This window comes from Bombus flavifrons, chromosome 12, assembly GCF_040668555.2.
Source record: "Bombus flavifrons isolate JBK064 chromosome 12, iyBomFlav1_principal, whole genome shotgun sequence".
NCBI lineage: Eukaryota > Metazoa > Arthropoda > Insecta > Hymenoptera > Apidae > Bombus > Bombus flavifrons.
Window position 1 is genome coordinate 8,732,645 of NC_138453.1, and position 21,323 is coordinate 8,753,967.

The 21,323-nt window shown below is 42.4% G+C and overlaps 1 protein-coding gene and 1 long non-coding RNA gene across 2 annotated transcripts in view; one reads left to right on the forward strand and one right to left on the reverse strand.

Moving 5' to 3' along the window:
• LOC138185759 (uncharacterized) overlaps positions 1 to 21,323 on the reverse strand; it is a 138,058-nt gene that overhangs the window by 69,288 nt on the left and 47,447 nt on the right. The window lies entirely within an intron of this gene.
• On the forward strand, positions 14,893 to 18,706 carry LOC138185467 (uncharacterized). Its single transcript, XM_069124446.1, has 3 exons — positions 14,893 to 15,272; positions 15,793 to 15,975; positions 17,462 to 18,706. The coding sequence occupies exons 1-3, from the start codon at positions 15,036 to 15,038 to the stop codon at positions 17,510 to 17,512; spliced, it is 471 nt and encodes a 156-aa protein (XP_068980547.1). The 5' UTR covers positions 14,893 to 15,035; the 3' UTR covers positions 17,513 to 18,706.

Here is a 21,323-nt window from a genome sequence, read left to right on the forward strand (position 1 = left end):
CGAAGACGAGATCCCGTTCTCCAAGTTTTCCTTTTTCTGAAAACGACTCGACCGTCTAATGTGTCCCTTGGGAAACCACCAGGAATTTTTGGCAAAAACAAGGCGTGGATGCACTTCAAACCCACGTTTTCCATTAATCAATTCACCGCTGCCACGAGCTTCCTCCGTCTTTTTCGCACCGTGAGAAGTCGAACCGGAGCACGTGATATTTTAATGCGTCGTCTTCTGGTTCGTTTCATTCGGCGGAGAATCTCCGTGGAGTTCTCGAAGATGTATCTCGCGAGATTCCTCGCAGATTGTACAACCGCAGGCCAAAAGATGACACGAGAGAATTTCTGTCGTGTAACGTCCGGAATCGATTACCTCGATGACTACGTGAACGCGGTCGAATTTGCAAAACCTTGTGGATCCAAACGAAGAAAACGTAGACCAGAATTTACTCGTAAAACCGACAATGTTACGCGTGATCAGGTTTCGCATATTTGTCTTCGACAAAAGTAGAGTACCCGCAGTACCTTTTAATAGTGAAACACAGCGAAACAAACCTCTATACAGATTTCATTTTCCGGTATCCGAAAAAATACAAATTTGCGTAAAAATCTACAGTACACGATTATTAATAGACGATTATTAATTATTAATAGAATGAATTATTAATAGGTAGAAAGGAATTTGCTTTCAAAATCTGAAACTATTTCGCCCTATTAACTATTAAAAAGAATTACGTTTCTTGCAATCAGAAACGTTAAAATATCGAAGCTTCCAAAATTCTTGTCCAAATTGTGACAATCAAATAAAAATTTTGACTTCTCTCACAGGCAAGAATTTATAATTTATACGGCAGAACGTATGAATATTCAATGAAATAAAATAGAGTTACAGCGCAGCTCTATTGAACTTTTAATCATCGACGTTAACTTCAGCGAAGCTCGTAATTTCCCAAATCTTTTTTCCCGATTTTTCCCGACGCGAAGCTCGCGGGTCATCAATAAAAATAATCCCAGCTTTGCGGCGGCTTACCGATCACCAACGTCTCCCAGTTTTATTTATTTTTAAATCGCTACGCGTCATTGCTCGAGGGTGTTCTCGGGGGTGGTTCCGGCCACGGTGGCCGTCGAAGCGAACTTTCAAAGGAAACTGAGAGGGGTGCACTGTACCGAAGGGGGAAGGAGGGGTGGCTAAGAACCAGGTGTCACTCCGCGACTGTACAAAGAAGTGATGGATGTCTAGCACAGCTACCCTCGTAACGTGTCACGACCTCACCTCAGGTGTCACTGTAGGTCCACGCCTCGTTATCTTCTCGATAGGGATAAAGAAAAGCCGATCTTTTTCATTCGCAAAGCAGATGCAATCTCCGTCAGTAATTTTTTTTATTTACTAAACTTGCTAAATACACTGATAAAAATGATTGGAAGATGGTTTTCTGTGTCGCTTTGATTTTTCTATCCATTTTTAGTAATTGCCTCGAGATCAACTTTTATTATCATACACAGGCTGTTTATGCATTCGTGAATAGTTTGATTTGAAGGCGTGAAAAATACATATACGGCGTAGAAAAATACGTAAAACATAGAAAGCGTGATACTTGTTGCAATGTTCGGCGAGTAAGACAAATTTTTGCTTAGTTTCCATTCCTTTGATTGCGTTTGACACGCGAATAAAATCTTTCAAAGAAACCTTCCAATTGTTTTCACGATGTATCTATATGATAATTCGTTTAACATTAAAACTAAGTTAGAAGCGCATATTATAACATCCATTCGAGAATATAGATCCTCCCTGGAACGTTATTTCTAAGCAATAGCAAAATCTTTTTTTATTCATCTCTGTGAAGAATCCTCGGAAGACCAGCAATAAAGTTCCACCGACAAATAGCGGTCCTGAAAGCGAAACGTTCCTCTTCGCGTAATGCTTTTCAATTACATGGTTTTCCGTTGAATTTTCGAAATTGACCGGAACCGATGAGGTTTCGATGGTTGTATCGAGGGTTCGCCGAGAACAGCCCTTCGAAAATTCCTGGAAAGTACGATGTCTTCGGAGATCCTCTGCGCGCAGCATTTACGCGAGTATTTTGTCTGTCGGATGCTTCATTCATATCTACAACGGGCGGTCTCTGAGTTGCGAAGATTTTACGTACGAATCTCTACCATTCTTTTCTGTGGTCCTCATCCAAGTTAGCCCTACTCGCAGGACATCCAGAAAGTAAAATACACGAGAATTAAAAAAAAAACATGTATCGTCCTAATCATCTCGAATTTTGCATCATAGAATTTTTATTCCGTCTTAATTGTTTTGCATTTGAAGTCGTAGAATGTTGTCTAATCACCTTGGATTTTAAATCGAACTAAATCTTGATTATGAGTTTTATCTTTTCGAGGAAAAGAAGGGGAGATCCCGATAATCCAGAGGAGTGCAAACAATGTAAGAATCTCATTCACGCATTCACGTGTGCATGGATACAAACAAACACGTTTGCAAGTTTCCCGCACTTCAGGGGCGAAATGTTATTTTTTACCTGGAGAAATGTCAACCCCCGGTAAAAATTCGCACCAAGCAGCATCAAGTCGCACCTGGACTCATCCCCGAGTCACTTAAATCGTAGGTGGCGTGAAAATTGAATGGCCAAGGTGTGAACCCTAGAAAGGACTATCCTCTGTTGCGGTGTCGTCGTAGCAAAAACTCCTGGAAGGTCCTGCGCGTGTTTTCTAACACCTGGAGAATCGAAAACTCGTCTCAAAGTCGGATCTCGGCTTTATTCTTCCGAACCACGGCTCCCTTTTTCCTTTGTGCGGCCACGCGACCATCGAAATAAAGGAAGGACGCGTTTAATTTATCTATTTCTTCGAATCCCCGGCTTTCTTCTTCACAATAGGATCATTTAAACTATAATGCCAACTCGGTAAAATCAAGTATACACATTCATAAGTGCTTCCATATCGATGTACGTATACTGGTATCAACAGCGTAGTATTAAAGTTCAATAGCGTCTATTCTTCAATTAATATTTTAATCTCAATCCAAGGAGACTCTCAATTCATTTAATTAAGAAACTGTTGCATCGTATCACATCTAGTTTGTATTAATTTGTAATGCATCGTTCGTTAGTATGTGGTTTTATACATTTAGTTTGCATGTATGTTTCATACGGAGAAAATATCTGGTAGAAGCGACTACAGTGAAAATAGATCGTAGGTAGCTGACATGCAAAAATTACCGTTTCGAGGAAGGCGAAGGCGCGTCAGATTCTACCGATTCGTTGGAAATATTCGTCACTCGTGGTGCAGGAGCGCGGGGGTGGGTTTCTTTCCCTCGCGCAGCCCAGTGGCTTCTTTTTCGTTGGGATAGGTCCTGTCGGGGGCACCTCATTTCCTTTTGAGTTGACCGCCACCAGAAAGGGGGAGGATGGGTTCCACAACGACAATCTTTCCCCCTCTTTCCACCCCCGCTGCTTCAGCATCATCCATTGAGTCCGATCCGACAATGGACCGTTGGTCCAGCGCGCAGAGAGAAGCTAAACCGTGAAAGAGCAACGAGGAGGAAACGACAGACGAAGGGAGAAAGAGGGTGCACAGGTCTCGGGTATATATCTGAAAATACCATTCATACACGAAGGCTAAAGTCACCATTCAGAAACGACAATCCCAAAAACGAGCTCACTACCGGGGAAAGTGCGATGGACTCGCTGGTACTTTTGTTACCGAGCCGGTCCACTCCATCCTTTGGATGTTCCTCGAAGACGAACTGCCTATAAGCCTCGTGTCAATCTTTCACAAAGCTCGATCCACCAACCAAAACGCTGCAACTACTGTTTATCGTGAGATTTTCAGCCCATCGAGGCGCCATCAATTCCACGTTAAATTCAATTATACAGGGTGTGTTCGAAAGGTTGACGTCAGTCAAACTTTGGAGCAGCTAGTACAGTCAAAGTAATAAAACCATAGCCATATTGCTAACGCGATATGTACTTCGATAAATACAACGTATGCATCGAAGCTGCTTCCTTATTGCCGTAAAGCATTTAACTGTCGAATGGTTCTCGACGAAGGGATGAATTGCACGCTTGGTCATCAAACTAGGGCGAAATAAGGTCGGCGACATTAAAGCAGCGCCGGTAAACCGACCTCCAAAGGTTTTGCTCCCTGGAGAGGCAGCGAGAAAAGGTCATTTGACTTCGTGATGTCCGTTTAATTGCCTTAGCAGCCATCGTCATCGCGAGAATAGAGCGTCGTTTCGTCCAGTTATCGAAATGCTGTACTTTCGGAACTCCTTTGAATCACAGCTTCCTTAATCCTTCCTCGACAAGCATATTTCATAGTTTCCGTGGTCGAACCAAGTCTTACAAATCGCTCACGCGACCCATGTTTTTGTTATTTTAGGATTTTCGACCAGAATCTGAAAAGATTCCGGAATACCTCGAGGGGAAAGATAACATTTCGCTTCGGACAAGTTCACGAGTGAAGTTTCGAAAGTGTAAATGACACAGGTTGGCTACACGGGATTAAAATGCGAATAAGGGTAGCTAAGTCCGGTCAGAGTAGCCGATAAAACGACGACACGAAGAGGACGAACGACGAGAACAGCCGTGTAATAATACGGATAGGGGCGAATAGAAATAGATAAAAGTAAGTGAAAGAGAAAGGGGCAGTGAGATAAAAGTCGGCAGAAACAGAGAAAGCCGCAGGGAGACAGAGATAGGAACTTGGTTTGACAAAGGACGACAGAATCTCTTTGTTCTCGCGGCTCAACGGCTTCGCTCCGTGGCCGCGATGTTTTGTCAAGGTCACTCTCATTCACCCCCTTTGCCGGCTGCCCGCCTTCATCGCCAGTTTTCAACTGGTCTTTGACGACATACGTACCCAGTACTTCGTCTCGTTTCTCACTGCTTCCAAGTGATTATTAATAATCAATTAATTTCCTCCAGGCACTGTAAAACTTACATAAGTTTCATATACGAACGACCAACGGTATATTACTACGAAAATTAGTCGGCTGTGAATTTATAGCGTGTCTTTTGTAGCGCGTAATAGTAGGAAAAAGTGTCATATTTGATTTTCAGTCAATTTCTATTTGCTCGCTCGAATTATTAGGATTTGCCTCCATATTGCAGCAACCTTAACAATTTTTCGAACACGTCGATGTAAATGAAAATTTCTGACCATACGATCTCGATGAGAAAAGTGAAAGAAAGTTGTCAAGCTGTCGATACCGTAGATGTAACGTTTACGTAACGTCACGACAGGGAAGAAAGTACGGAAAGGGGATGTACAAAAGGGAGAAGGTCGGAACAAGTTGGGAAAACACTTAGCCGCGCAACTAATGCTTTTATCGCGACCCTTGATTTCGGGCTCGGCCGATTTTCGGCACAAATCAAGGCATTTGTCCCCGGGACGGTGGTAAATATGTTTTCTAGGTCCCCCGTGTGAAATAATGCGTGCAAGGGCCACGCTTGCGAGCGCGTGACAATATGCGCCAGCGTATCTGGCGAGAAGGGTGTGAGATAGACCGAGTGGCGGAAGAATGGTACTTTATTAGTACCGTGTAATAGCATTTCCAGCGGGACGTAAAGATGCCAAATGCTCAGTGTCTCAGAGTTATTGTCTTTGAGGAGTATAGCGGAAACGGAGGCGCATTGCCTATAAAATTTATGGATTCCAACGTTCATATTCACAAGATGCGATAGACTCGTCTCCTAAAGGCTATTTAGGTGAAATTTCGTTCCATATCGCCGCGATAAAATCATCAGTTTTATTTATAATTCTATTTGTTCGAAACAAATTGATTTCCGAAACAAAAGTAAATTGCACTGAGATTAAATGTCAACCATGGCGATGCTAACGTGATTTCTTTTACCCCTCGAGAACCAAGCATTGGTTTGTCATAATATAACAAATACTTCAACTTCTTCAAGTTCCATAAAACCGTAGAATCTGGGTGGAAGACGTAACGGCGACAAAAATATCATAAAAATCTTGGCATTCCATTTCCTAGCTACAAACTTAGAAACCAAACTTGACGATGTAAGTTGATCGAATAAAATTGCAAATGGAACGTTGCATCCTTAATGGGTCAATGATAAGCTTAAAATCTACACAGAAACGTATCACAACGCGGAAACCAAATGATCATCCCTCCTAACCTAGTGTACCCCGTTTCTCCTTGATGGAATATCGAATCAAAGCCTGCAGAATTTCCAACCGTCTCTCAACCCAAAGCTTCCACGATTCTCCGCTCGAATCGAATTATCCTCGTCGGATTGCACGCGGGCACATCCTCCAGTCCTCGCGGAAATAAAATGCCCGGGATATGCGTTCCAACCTGGCGAGTTCGTCGACTGACCGCCACAAGCACGGTGGCAGCACCTACCACTGCAAGGGGCAAACAACCCCTGAGCTTCAGTGACACGGGGGGTGGAGTAGCCCCGTAGGTAGAGGAGGAGAAAAGAGGAGGAGGAGGCACTCCATCGCAGTCCGTCGCCTCATCCAGAGGGTGGGAGTAGCCGGCGGGGTGGTTTTGTCTTCCCTCCCCTGGCCCTCCACCATCTAACTCGGCTTTAACGCGCTTGCGCTGGAAAACCACCCCCGTGGAGGCTCTATCACGGCCTCTCCCTCACTCTCTCTCTCTCTGTCTTTCCTCCCGCCGCCACTCCACCCACCCATCCCTGCGCCGCGTGTCCTCTCGCGCGCCACCCCTCTATTGATTTTGTTACAAACCGGCTCCAACCCCCGACTCACCCTCGCCGAGTCTCGCGGACTCTGTTGGAACGATACGCGCCGATGCGTGTATATGAGTCTTCGCACGACCGTGTTTATCGTTTATTCGTGTACGTACGCGCGATATGCATACTCTTAGACACAGCTGTATCTTCGTGAACCAACGAGGCCAACGGGGAACTCAGGGTTGCGACTGGCCGAGTGCTCGGCGATTCTCTATACTTCCCAAGTTGCAAATTCGTGTCACTTTATCGATTCTATTCGGACGATTTCTAGCGATGGATACGGAGATACCTTTGTTCGAAACTTCAGGGTCAAAGTTGACGGTATATAGCTACGTACAGTGCCGCCTTGCATTGGGACCGCAATTTTTAGGACCGACGTTATCCAATTCGTCGATTCTTCGAATTGTCTTCGCCAAACGATACTCCAGCGATACACATCTGGTACAAGCTAACGTTCCAAGTATCACCGTGTTACTATCGGCTATCTATTCTTCTCGCGTTCCCTTGCATGAGAACAAAATTCGGTCCGGATCCGTAATCAGAAAGCCAACGAATATCGTTTATCGCGGAGAAGTCGTTCGCGTTAATTCGCGTTCATTCGAGATAGCGAGTTTTTCAAGCGATTACGAGTCTAGTCGCTCGGCATCGCGTGGAGTGTCGCGCACGAAGAGCAAGTGGCACGAAGAAAACAAATAAACGCAATATATTTCTCGCTGTTCCGCTAGCTCGGTTTTTTCCTCGTTACTCTGGCCGATCGTACGCGCAAGCAAGCAACATTCGGGCAGCCACTCGGTGGTCCCCAACTGGTTCAAGTACCACGTGCTCTCTCGTGGTCGCCCTTGCGCTCACGTCCGACCAAGAAGAAGTACTCGAGAGCATTTGCGGTGGATTTGACGGTGCTTCTCGCCACGGGAGCCCCACTTCTGTCTGCCGGTAACCATGGGGTTCTCTGCCAGCGAGTTCCCTCCTCCTTCGTCCCTCTTTCTCTCTCTTTCAACCCGCTTCGCTTCGTTCCTACGCTTTTTCTCGTTCACTTTCGAGAGGCTCCATATGATACCTCGTGATAATCCCCCGCCTATCGACTAGGGAGTTCCTCTCTCTCTCTCTCTTTCTACTCGTGGATTAAAAGGGTGCCCCCTCCCGGCTTGCGCCAGATTTACATTTTTTTCCTACGTTGGCGGCGCCGCTCGCTGATCCCGAGTCATTTGGACGCCGCCTGGAATGTCTGGTGGAAAACGTCGAATAAGCGGAAATCTGGAAGATCGAAAATCCTTTGAACGTAGGAAAAATTCCGTTCGAATTTCCCTGCAAACGAGACAACGCGGGGAATGGAGACTAGAAGAAGCCACGTGTCTTCGAGACAACGTATTCGTAGGCGTAATGTAGCGTATCGAGAACTGTTCGACTAGAGGAAAAGTTGCGTTCGAATTTGCCGCGTTGATCGAGTCAACGGGGCATGAAAACGGAAAGAAACGTGAACACAACTATCGGAGACAAGAAAAGTTGAAAGTGTCGTGTTCACGGTGCTTCAAAAATGAAATTAAAAAGCAGCGATATTTATCAAGGAGGTAGGGTGAAATATTCAGATCGACATCTGGTGGCTTCGTTTGTGCAAACGAAGCCGGCTTGGTCCGTTAAGCCGGCTCCCGCGTAAGTCAGGCGTACGGAGATTCAAGAGCCTTGTTTCGTGGGATTGCCGGATCTCCCGGCGATATATTGCGCCGGGACGGTTATATACACGATCCAATTTGCGACATCTTCACCGTGTCTACGGGGTGTCCGGTACAAAGCGCGTCACGGTCACAAAGAGGATCAGACGAGAGTACGGGCAACGAACCCAGGGCACAAGACGTCTCTCTGACGAAGATGCAAAAATTAATATTCATCGAGGCCAGACGTATCGGAAGTTAACGAGTCGGTTTCCATGAGTTGGAGCGCGAGGGTCCTCAAAGGGATATTTCTCTGCATTGTTCGTAGCTACCTGCAAAGTCATCCAAACCTTTGCAACGATACGGTGAACGAGGACTTGAGAAAACTGCCAAAAATTTCAAATCTAAAAGTGGCAACTGCAGGTCACCAGACCGTTTTCTCATAAAGGAGAATCAACTAAAATATCCAGCAGTTCACGGTAACAAAGCTTGTTTTTTCCACGCGAGCGACACGGGTTACGATCGGGTCCGTCGCGAGGATCTCGGGGAGGAAGCTCATCGCCCGGTCAAAGTGGGTTAATAAAGCGATATTAAAGCCACGGGGGGTGTACCGTGACAGAAGATCCCCAGTGTCCACTCGGGTGCAAATCTTGGAACTGCGAAATTACGCGGCCCGACACCCTACGATCTCACAGCCATAGCGTTTCATTACCATCCGACTATCTCGGCCACCTACATACGCGAGTTAACTTCTCTCTTTCTCTCTTTCTCTCTCTCTCTCCCTCCCTCTCTCCGTCTATCTATCTCTCTCTTGTTCGATCCAATGTCCGCACAGACGGTCGAATGCTATGGTATAGTCCTGCTTCTGCTAAACTTTACAAACACGAACGCTTGGCTCGTTATTATCCCGTAATCCTGGTGTTTTACATGTTATGAGAATGCGCCGGATGGCCTGTTACCCCGCGACCTTCAATCTTACGTTATTACGCGGTTACTGCGGATCCACATATGGCTAGCAGCCACCGGGCCGCGCATGATTTTACATAAATTTCACGAGTCGGAACACCTTGCGCCTGGCCGACGACAACCGATCCTTCCTCGCTGAATAAGAGACGCTATGAATTTGTATTCATAAATCCACGGCTTCGCTGCTATTCGTTTCTCTCATTATACTGTTAAAAATTCGAATTGGATATGAAACGACGTTAAGCGAGATGGAGAAACAATTAACTGAGCAGGCAACGCGATATCAGTGGTTTTGGAATGGCTCGCGTACGTGTACGTTTTGTCTATAAGCAAAGATTCTAAATTAAACTGCGACAATTAAAAGACGGAAAAAATCGTATTCGTAAAAATCTGTACAGCAAGATCGATCGAAGAACGGCTCGTCGGATCGTGGTAATAATATCAAATTTTAGTTTGTTCGACGAAACATATTCGATTGGAGTTAACTATATCTACCATGGAGGCAGACGAACTCGTTTCAATTGATTTGTTATTTCACTCATGATCCTTCGTCATGAAACACGAAGAGCAGAGCTCGTCGTGTTTTGTCATTGCGATTTTCAAACGTCCTGCAACCTATGGACAGTAGCGTGTCTAACAGATCTCGATGAACGAGAAACGAGCGAAAATCTCGGCACGCGTGCGATTTCCACGTGTGTTTTGACAACTACCCCGCCCACGCGTGTTCTCACGCAGCGGCTCGTGCACGCACGGCAACTCGCCATTAAGTGCATTAGCACGCTTTTAATGCCAGCCAGATCGCATTTATGGGGTCCTGCGCACGGTCACGGGGGTCTGCGCTCGCGTGCACGGTGGGTGTGTCTGGTTTCATTCTTCACGCACATCGGACACGTGGCCGCGGCACGAGCTTCGTAGACGTCGAACGTCCTCTCTCTTCCTTTCCGCCTCTTTTTCATCCCTTGATTGGCACTTTAAAGCCGGACGGCGGGCACGATTGCGCCGCGTCGCACCGAGAAAACGAACGCAGAATACCCACCCGTGTCGAAATCCCTGTCGCCTGGTTCGCCGACGTGTGTCCGCCACTTTGCAGGGTAAATTGACTACGTTTCACGATGAATCGCTTCTCTCCATCGAGACGACACTTCGCCAAGAGAATCATCGCTGCAGGATCAGAACCAACGATTCCATCGTCTCGCGTTTACTAACCCCTTCCTCTCTTTCTCTCATCGAATCGAATAACCAAACGACTATATATATATATAATTCATTTTCATCCGCGATTATTCCCATTTCATTTTCTCCGTTTCACTGTTTTCCTGTCCCGCATCACGGTCAATTAATAGGAGTCATTTATAAGGGCAAACCGGAGAATCTGGGAATCCGCAATCCACCGGGGAGCAATAAATCTCAAGTCGCCGAGCGGGATGGAAACGGAACCCCTCTTGTAAGCTGGTTGTATTGTAGCTATTACCGAGCCATGCATCACTAGGTAACAACCACACGGTTCACTATCTCCGTCTCTCTCTCTTTCTCTCTCTCTCTCTCTGTTTGTCCTTCCTCTTTACCTCCCCTTCGTTTCGTTTCCCGAAGGAGAGCAGAGGACGCGGTGTAGAAAAACGGGACGTCTGGGAAGTTTCGCAGCTGATATCGGGCATGGACCACCCAGGTGTGCTGCGCGTACCTTTCGTGCAAGCGCTGGGGTGTTTCGACATTAAGAGAAATATTAAGCGACGCGTGGATCGTGTTTCGTGAACCAAGTGAAAAGAACGACTCGTTGATGTGCGTATCGCGACATCGAGATACATTTATGGCTTTCCGAATTTACCAGGTAAAGTTGGAAAGAAGGGGATGCTGTACGCTCATCGGGCGACACGATTACGCTGTCGTAAGCTACAGCGAAAGATCGTTATCACGCATGCTACTTCTATTTGTCTTCTTTAATCCATTGACGTACCAATTTTCTTGTACTAAACATTCTTATGTATAAGTATCTTGCACTAAAATGTTGATTCAGACGATTCACTGATACTGCAACTTTTCTAGATCTATAGTTTTCATTTCAGGTTTCGTTATATTCGTCAAGTACGAAGATTTTAATCGAAATGAAGATAACAAAACACTCGGATCGATAAGTGTTGAAGTAATTACTTTAAGAAAAACTTTACATCTCTTCTTTTGTATACGCACGACTTGGACACCGGCTGTGACGAAAAAAATAGAACCTGGTGAAGCAAAAAATCAAGAAAGGAAAGGTCCATGTTATTGTGCCCTTGAATACGAATGTTGTTTTGAGTTACAAGGTTTAGATACAAAAGAGCTATAAGTCGATTTTTATCGCTGTTTCTTGTAACCTCCAGCCAGAGTTACACACCAACGTTACCTTTTTTGGTAATATCCTTTGCTGTAAATGTATGAACGTACTCCCTGTCATATTCTATTTTAATGTAATACTGAGAGAGCGAGGATCTGGATCAACATACACTATACTTACTTCCATATACTTTTCTATTACAAATTCACCCACGCGTTCGTCTATCAGTCAACCTCAACAACAAGGAACGACTATACCGTCTGGGATCGCCTGGCAGATTGTTAATATTTCCCCACTGGTTTAAAAATAACGATACTTGACCCTCTAAACGCGGCTGTTGGCAATAAACGAAATAGAAACGTCCGCGCGTATTACATTAATTATCATATCATGCTAAGCTTTGCCATGTTACGTGTACTTGAAGGAAAAGACCTAGGAACTGAAATAAAACAATTCGACGTCGAGGATACGAAAAATCGTAGAAAACATTCTCGTGTCCACCATATTCGTGCCAGAACGCCTGAAGGATTCACGTTCTAAAAGTCACAAAGTCGTGAATCGGAGTGACAAGAGCAACGATAACAACAACCGATACCGAAACAAAAAGAAAACTAGCGTAGAAAATCTCGTGGGCGAGACAGAAGGCCGCGTGCAAACGTGAACACGGGAGAAAGAAACGAAAGACGGGAAGGGAATCCACGTCCACCGACATAGTCTCTCTCTCATCGGGACGACCATCGGTTGGAAGAACGGAACACGAGCTGGCTGGCTGCGCGGGGTGGTTGTCGAGGGGTGGTTGGCGCGGGATGGTTGACGAGGGTGGTACCTACCTTCTCCTCGCGCCCTCACCGGGCGCTATAGTAACAATACGGGGAAACATAGGGAAATCAATATGGCTTCCGTTGCCCTCTTCCCTCTCGTCTCACCCTGTCTTTCATCCTCACGCTCTCTCGCTTCCTCGTCCAGTTTCCTCTCCTTCTGACACTCTTCAACCCTCTTTCCGTCTCTTTCCCGGCTGCTCTCCCGCGCTCAGCGCGGACGGGTGAACCCATTATGAGGGGGTGTTACTCCGGGCCAATCCCCAACCATCCGGAGAGAGAAACTGGAGAGACGAGAGTCCAAGAAGGGCGCATGTGCGTTGCTAAGGCCACCGGATGGGTCGCGGAGTTCCGCGCGCGAACCCGGACACCCGGTATACGTGGTCAAGCCGGTACAAGGAACACGCCATTATGTACGAACGGAAAGTAACGTGCATAATAATTATGCCAGCGTGACATATGTGGAAATCACGTTGCTCCAAATGACTCGCGTTGATATGTCAATAATGATATGCGGACCAGCGTGTTTGAATAAATATCGAAAGTACCCGAGATATTTGGTAAATTAGTATAATTCCATAAGGAGAAATATCTGTATCCAATTTGTAATCTTTGTTCTATCATTTGTCAAATGTATTGGTATTTTGTTTGGTTGACAGACATTTTGAATAATCTTGTGGCAAATTATGATGAAATTTAGAAATGAATAGAATTGCAAGTGCATAAGCATTCGGATGCTCTAGTGGCGCATTCGAGAAACACCCACGCGATGTCCCAAGTCGGTACTGCAGGAAAATGTAATTTCACTATACTTTGTATAATATGTACACGGATAGAAGAATTTTTCGAAATTTGTAACATATGCAATAAAAAAAATAAACGACCAGAGAAACATCAAAAATGTGGTCATTTGTTTCAACAAACTACTACAGTTTTGAAAGTTATTTTTCCAGTTTACTCCATTCCTAGCTTGCAGTATGTTTACACAGATATAGGATGGAAGGATATAGTACTGGGGGGACGATTTTCTCTCCTTTCAAGGGGGAAAATCGACCTTCGTACACAGGATTTTTCTAGGATTTGGGTACGTAATTTCTGTTCTCTTTCTAGGATTTGGTTATATAGACTCGACCTACGAGCGTCTTCTTGTGCCGCACCAATTTCAGAAGTGCTCGAGGAATAATACTTATATAACTAGACTGGATAGCATTTTCTTTTTAAATGACGTTCTGGGCAGTTTCACCCTCCCTCGCATTCATCATCTCCTTTTGCCTGAAAACAGAGGTTATTGATGATAGTCAGGTACAAATGGTGGTGTTCAAACTGGAAAGGATAATCACAGAACCCTGAAAATGAAACCTTCTTTGTAGGAATATTTTTTCTTACGAAAGCATCCCTGAGTAGCTCCGGACCACGGAATTATACTCTATGAACCATCCTTATATAGGAATTGCGCTTTCTAACGATCACTAGCGAGAAAACCATACATGGGAGGATTTTGTTAATTTTTTATTTCTACGTTGTGAAATTAGCTTAAATATTTTACTATAAATTAGTATACGAAGCTCTAACGTCAATGAAATGGATATAATTTATTTTTTATTAATAAACTAATAAAAAAGTAACATCAGGATGGAACGTTTCATTCCAGTAGCCCTCTAGTAGCTAATGAGTAAAATACAGTTTCTAAAAGGGCAAGGGATGAGAAACAAAGGAATCTGCATTACCGATATACAAAAAGGACGAGTTCAAAATTGATGATATCGACGAGTTAGCCAATTTGTCAGTCAAAATTATAAAATTCCAAATAAAATTCAATATTCTGAACAACCTATTCTTGATCTTGGATTGTAGTACATTATTTAAATGAAATATTTTAACGGAAGAATGATATTATTCTCCGATTTTTATACCAATGTACAACTGTCGGTAAAGAAACGCTTTCCCATATTACCACTCTTGGTACAATGAGCAGAAATAAACTAACGTCGGTAATAGCTGAAACTGCAGATTGTTACCGACGAAGGATCAGCATTTTGTCGGTAAAAGGTAACCACATCTTTACCATGCCATCCTATAAAATTAAGGAATAATGCTAAGTTATGGAATAAACTCTACCAAAAAAATGTTTTAAATACCATTTACACAAGCAAATGAAATGGACATTCGACGAAGAGTATAAACTCTGGAATAGAAGAATAAACTCTCCATATATTAAGGTCCCAATGTAAAAGATCATATACACTAACGTCTATTAAACGGAATTAATAACAAAGAAACACACGGTACTCAGCTATATTATTATCTATAATTAGACATACATTACTAATTCCCATCGAAGATCAGAAAGGTCATGTTTACTTTCGCACACTATTTCATTGTAATGTATACACGTACAATATATTATAGAGAATACACGCACGTATTGAATAAAGAACATTGTAGACGAAGAAGAATCTACTAAACGTTCAGTTAGTTGTCGATCAACGTCGTAACGGTTTCTAGCAATCGAAAGTTCATTATAATTGAAGTGAATCAAGAAGATTTTCGAAGCTAATCAAAAAAGGAAGTGAAAAATGGCACTATCTATAGCTCTGCCTCTGTCTGGTTTGGAACCTGAACATTTCACCTCTGTGGGGGCGAAAGATTTATATGAACAGGGTTTGAGAACTTTGAATGGTATTGGTGGACCGATATCGCCGAGTACCGCGAGCGAATCAAGTGGAATCTGCAGTTTAGTACCTTCCAACGAATCGCCCACACCGGATCCATCATCAGATTCTTCCAGACCAGAAACGCCAGAACAAGAAGAGGTATACGAATTGATAATAAGAAAACAGAATATTCACGCAAATTTACATTTCTTTGAACACAGTTAAAAGAGCTACCCAGCCACTTCTTTCATCTAATTTGGATATTTTGTATAAATATTTTTATATATTGAACGAATTCTATGTCTTCTTGCGTCTTTAAATTTCTCATAAATGTATGATAATTCCAAGCATAGTCATAAATAAACAGTGAGGTCATATAGGACATTTAAATGCGTATAGTGTGTACAAAATGCACATAATTCAAAGTAAAGAACATGTTATAATACATACTTAGAGGCTGAAACATATTTCTAACTCTATTTATATGATATCTATTGTAAATATTTCTTTAAATGTGAAGCATATCTCTATTTGTCTAACTGTGTAGTATCACAAAGGTTAACTGTGAAAAACGTTAACAATCAGGAAGCTATAATAACATAAAATTATATTAAAAAAAAAAAATAATATAAAAATAATAAAGAAAGATGAAAATTGAAAATTTCGATTTCGTTTTCAGGCTCCGATTCGTATCTTTTATAGAGAACGAGATATATTAAATTTGGGTGCGAATCTCAGAGAACCATTCTGGCAAATGAGAGTCCCAATGATGCCTCGTTACGATTACAAAAGTTTCGTAGAAAATAGATCGGTGTACTATCGTTTTGTCGGAGAACAGGGACCTACGAGAGATTATCCAACAGTGAGTTTGCCAATTTTATCAACTGAAAATGACTACTGCTGCAATAAGGTCGGCAGTTCTACTTTCCAGTAATTTCCATCAACCGACCTGAATCAAACGAAAGTGAATCAAAATCGAATAATTTTTTGACATGTACTATAAATAAATTCATAGTCAACTAATATTCGTTATAATAAATTTTTGCGTTTTTCTTACTGCCTTCCTTATTGCTGCGAATCCTATGACTTTTTAATTTACATGGGAACACATGGGAAAATACTTCAAAACAAATCAAGAATTCAAATCAAAATACTTTTTTTTTCGTATAATGTCAAGTTTAATACTAACAACAATTTAACGGACGTCTCGTACCGAAACATACACTAAATTCAATCACGTTACACGATACACAATTATTTCTCTAACTATCCACAAACTAACCTGATTTCTTGTTATTTCTTCGAATTTCAGTTACTATTACGAATATAAATAACGTATTGCGATATGCAGAATTATCCTAACTAATTTGGAGTCTCCTTCAAGTCCTTTGCTCTAATTAAACGTAATAATTCGTCTATCCTTCTTCCAGTCTATTCGTCTCCGAGAATATTTCCATTCCAATTACTTTCTACCCACGTGGAATATTTCCTCCTTCCTCTTCGGTTCTATCGCTTTCCGCCGATGCCTCTAAGTTTCGTCTAAGGATTTCTAGCTTCTCTGGTTTCGTTGCTTGAAACTGATAAATCACTGGTAAACAGACGATTAAACAGACTGTCCAAAACCTAAAGGGACGAGATTTTCGCCAGTAATGGTTGTCAGGAAATGCCGCGATTGTTGCGCCGACAAAGGAGACTTTGCTCAGTGATTGTGGAAAACGGTGCAACAACGATAATATTCTGATTTCTTTGACGGCCTAAAAATCGTGAAACAATCGACGAAAATTAGAAGATTTCGAGGAATTAAAATCCCATTTGTTCGTTCGACGTACTTTGGAAAATTTGCCTCTGAGATCCGATATTCCAACATCTTTGATTCTGTCGTGAACTCGGCGGTAACGTGCCACTAAATAGTTCTGCATTATCAATTTTTCTCGCTGTGCGATATGCTTGAATGATAGGAATCGAACGATCGAAGGAGATAGAGGCAAAGGAAGGAAATAAATTTTCATCAACTCGACAGACTCGATCGGTCGTCTTCCTTTGCGTTAGGACTCGGCCATTTTGTGCGTGTCGAAAAAATCCTGATGAAAACAAACTAGAGACAAGTCGCTCGCTAATGATCACACATAACATCGCAGAAGGCGTGGAAACCGTTAAATTTTTCCAATTTCAAGCTGCGAATTTTAAACCTTCGAATCTCGAATATTCAAATTTTCAAATATTTAAATATCAAATTTTCAACTTTCTTCCGTATTAACATCATCGGCATTTTTAAATGGAAATTTTCAAATTTCAAACTCTCGACTCACGTATCGCGGATTTTAAATTTGAAATTTTTATTTTTCCAGAAAACTTGTCAAGATTGTGGTTTTTGCGAACCATCGCCATACCTGTTTTAGACTTTCATCGATGTTCAAAATCACCGACGTTCAAGATCACCGACAAGGGGAACGGCGTTACGACAACAAACTGTGATAAATACTAGATAGACAAGCGGCAGCCGGCTTGGAAATATTCTAATGAACAAAACAAACGGAAACTAGTGAATAGATGCGCGATAAAGTGCATGCTTCTTAATGAAAAAGAAAAGGTGATCGCGTATTCGTCGTCAAATGCACGAAAATTCTACTCCGTAATATTAAACAATTAAGAAATCGAGGTTTGAAAAGCGATACGAATTTCTATATTGAATATTCTAGTTTTTTCTTTTTTTTTTTTTTTTCATGTGCCTGTATCGTGTTGACTGGATGATTGATCGTCAGATACAAACGATAGAGGTTTATTGAAAAATTTTGCGAGTTTTGTTCTTTGATGACACACAGGCTTTAGTTAATCGTACGAGACAATTGTGCCAATTTTCATTTCACGACTTATATTAATTAGCCGTATATCTGATGATTACATTTGCGTCGATTACACGATAGTCGGTAACGGGCCGCGTAATATATTTCTCATATTTTTTATAATATATTTAACTACACTAGAGAAACAGTAAGGGCCGTCTCGCTATGCAATTCATGCATACGCAGTAAATGGCTCGTCTGAAAGATTGTTTACTGTTAGATATTTTAAGAACGTCGTTGCCGGGCGATTCTAAGAATAACCAACAATTGCAATTCTTTTTACAAAACGTACGGGAAAATGTGACACCTATACGTTGCAAAGAAAGGTTTATATTATTAAGAACATCGTGGAAGAATATTTGAAAACGCTTGAATTTACTTGATTGCGTTTCAGAGTTTCTCCTATTTTATGAAACCTTTATCGCCGCTAAAGCACGAAAAATGCCAATTTTCTTAATCAATGGTCGCACATTAATCAACGTTAAGTTGATAATACTAGCTGTGACTTTTTCACAGGTAGAATTATTAATAAGCATTCTATTAAGTATACCTCTTTGTGCGCAACGACATAGCAACCTATTATAATATTATGAACAATCGACCAATGCGCTATAATTATAATTGGCTTATACATTTTCACGATAAATGTAATGTGCGTTCACAGAGTATTGTAATTGTACCAAAGCCATTTCGCTAGAGTCTTTACTGACCATTGTTTATAAGCGGGTAATAAACAATATTTCATAACGACGCTATGTTACGCTCAATTATTTAACTAATACTCATTAACCATACGATTTTCATTCATTATCATATAACTCTTAATGAATCTTCTACTCCTCTGTATTTATGCATCTTTCTCTCTTCTATATTCATGTATTTTTTATAAATAAATCAAAGCCAACGTGCATGCCATCGAACTCTTAATTGCTTGACATTTCAAAGAAATCAATCGTTACGGAGTCAAGAAGAAAGTAGAAGAAAATCTGAATGCAATATGCAACAATTGCGTGAAAGATATTTAATCTGATTGTTTTATGGAAGATACCGATAGGTTGATTACAAAGAATGACTATTATTAATCTTAATCACGGTTCAATCATGAATAAACTTAGCTTGAAATCTCCTAATTCTCAGAGAATTACTGCTGACCTGCTTTTTTCATTCAACTTGATTAATGGCACTATCTGTTGTCCGCAATTCCTAGAGTCGATTATGAAGTTTTATGCATCCACGGAATCATTTAGATTTTCACGATCTTTCCTTCAATATCTAGAATCGTGTTAGTTGTCCGCGTAACATTGAGAATTCGTTTGACACGATATTACACTCTTTCACAGATTCTACTAGTTTTTTTTTTTACAGAATTTCCATTTACAAACTTTTGTAAAGCCCTAAAGCGGCTGTAACGAAACTACTGGAAACTTGTAGAACTTTTTACGAGTGTATTATGCGCATTATACAAAACATTTTGAAAATTCATTAACACCGCAATGAAGCAGTGTTGGTAAAGTTCAAAACAAAATCTGTAAATGGATTCATCGCTGAATCTCTCCCTTCGTATAATGTCTATTTTATAAATTTAAAAAATGTGAAACTTCGATTAAACTTTTATCGGTCTAGCAAAACTATATATTATGTAATTTTAGTGGAAGATCACAAGTAGAAATTTTTAATATCGTTTCATAAATGATAATGAAATTTCGATCTTGTAACAAGAGAATACAGTGGCGCGCTTCAGTTTCCAGCCAGAGCGAATTTTTTAACTTGTTATCCAACTAGCGTATTCAAAAAGCGATATCTAAAAGAATTTATCAAGTAATAATAATAAAGGTGACGAATAAAAGAAATAGTATAATGCACGAACAATGTTACACAAGCTACAATAATACTAGTTATTTAACTAATTCTTGAAAATACACCGCTTTTCAAATATAAAGTAAGGAATCTATCTGGTCTGAAACTTTTCCACGTCGCTGTATTTTCTCTTGTAAAGCGAGCCTATCGCAAATACGATGTTACGATGGATTCAAGCCGCGGTCTCCAAGATCTAACGCGCGAGCGCATCCCTTTCGTGTCCGCCAACTATTTACACGTGCCGGTAGAACGCGAGAAATTCTCTATCGCAACGACAAGAGTGTAACTGCGATGGTGTAACGTAAAGAGACGTGCGTGCGAGCGTGTGAAGGGATGCGCGACGCGAGCGTGCGAGGGCCGTGCAAAGGGATGTGCGCGCACGCATGTACGCGTGTAAGCGCGAGTGCGTGCGTGGGTGCGTGCAACGCGCGCGAGAGATGTGCACGACGACTATTCAGATATTGTTGTTATTGTTGAGGGAACAATCGCCCGTCAATAGGCTGCCCCGGCACAATGTATCTATTCAGGTGCGGTCAGGGGTGCTCAATCGATCGGCCCCCCTTCGCTCGCGATTCACGAAAAACCCTCGCGAAAGAACGGAGCTAAGCCGCTCTTCCAAAGATCCAACGTCCTCTCCAGGTTTCACAGTTGACTCGAGATTTAGTTTCCTCCCTATGAAACGGATTCCTAGCTTTGCGAACTGGATCAAACGAATACCAAAGTTGGCCGACGATTATGCTCTTCGTTTTAGATGAATTGCACTCGTAAAAGAATGACTAAGCGTAGGATGATTTCATCGGATATCGGTGGGTATCCTTCGATCGATTCCCTTCTCCATGGAACGTAGCTAATGATCCAGTAAACGTTGGAACGAGCGCAGAATATTAAGCAGCGGTGCCCGCGTAATTATCAGTTTCACATTTAAATAGCCAGGCCGGTTTGGCATTAATGCCATTGATTAGATCGATTGTAGCGGGCCGCTAGAAACACGGCTGATTGCGGGCATAAATCGGCTATCGCTTACAATTATTATTACCCAGCCTGTGCTGGTATTTAAACCGATAAACGGCTCGCGGAATCGCGATGGCGTCGCGTCATTGTTAGATTAACGCGTCGGCGTTAGAGAAGAGCATTGAAAAGCCCCGGATGGACGGTGGCGGGAACGGGACCAGGCTTCGGCTTCGCCGGTTTCGGCAAGGTTGAATCCACGCGGAGGGAAAAAGAGGGCGCAATGTGAGAGCCACTGCTTCGCGAGTGTACCAACCTTCCCTGCCCATAGCGATGATTACGTATGCGGGAATCATTGTCGAGTAACGCGCGATGCACATGCAAAGGCCAAAAATCGTCGAAATCAGTCGAGTTCAACATCAGCATTGTACCTGGCCTTTGTCTCTGCCTCATTGTTGTCGGTACTCGGTGTACAACGTACACGTACGTACAGAGCGAGCCGGAGAGAGAGCACGCTGGGATAGTTCGTTCGCTGGTCCAACGTGAACCACATACACCTACA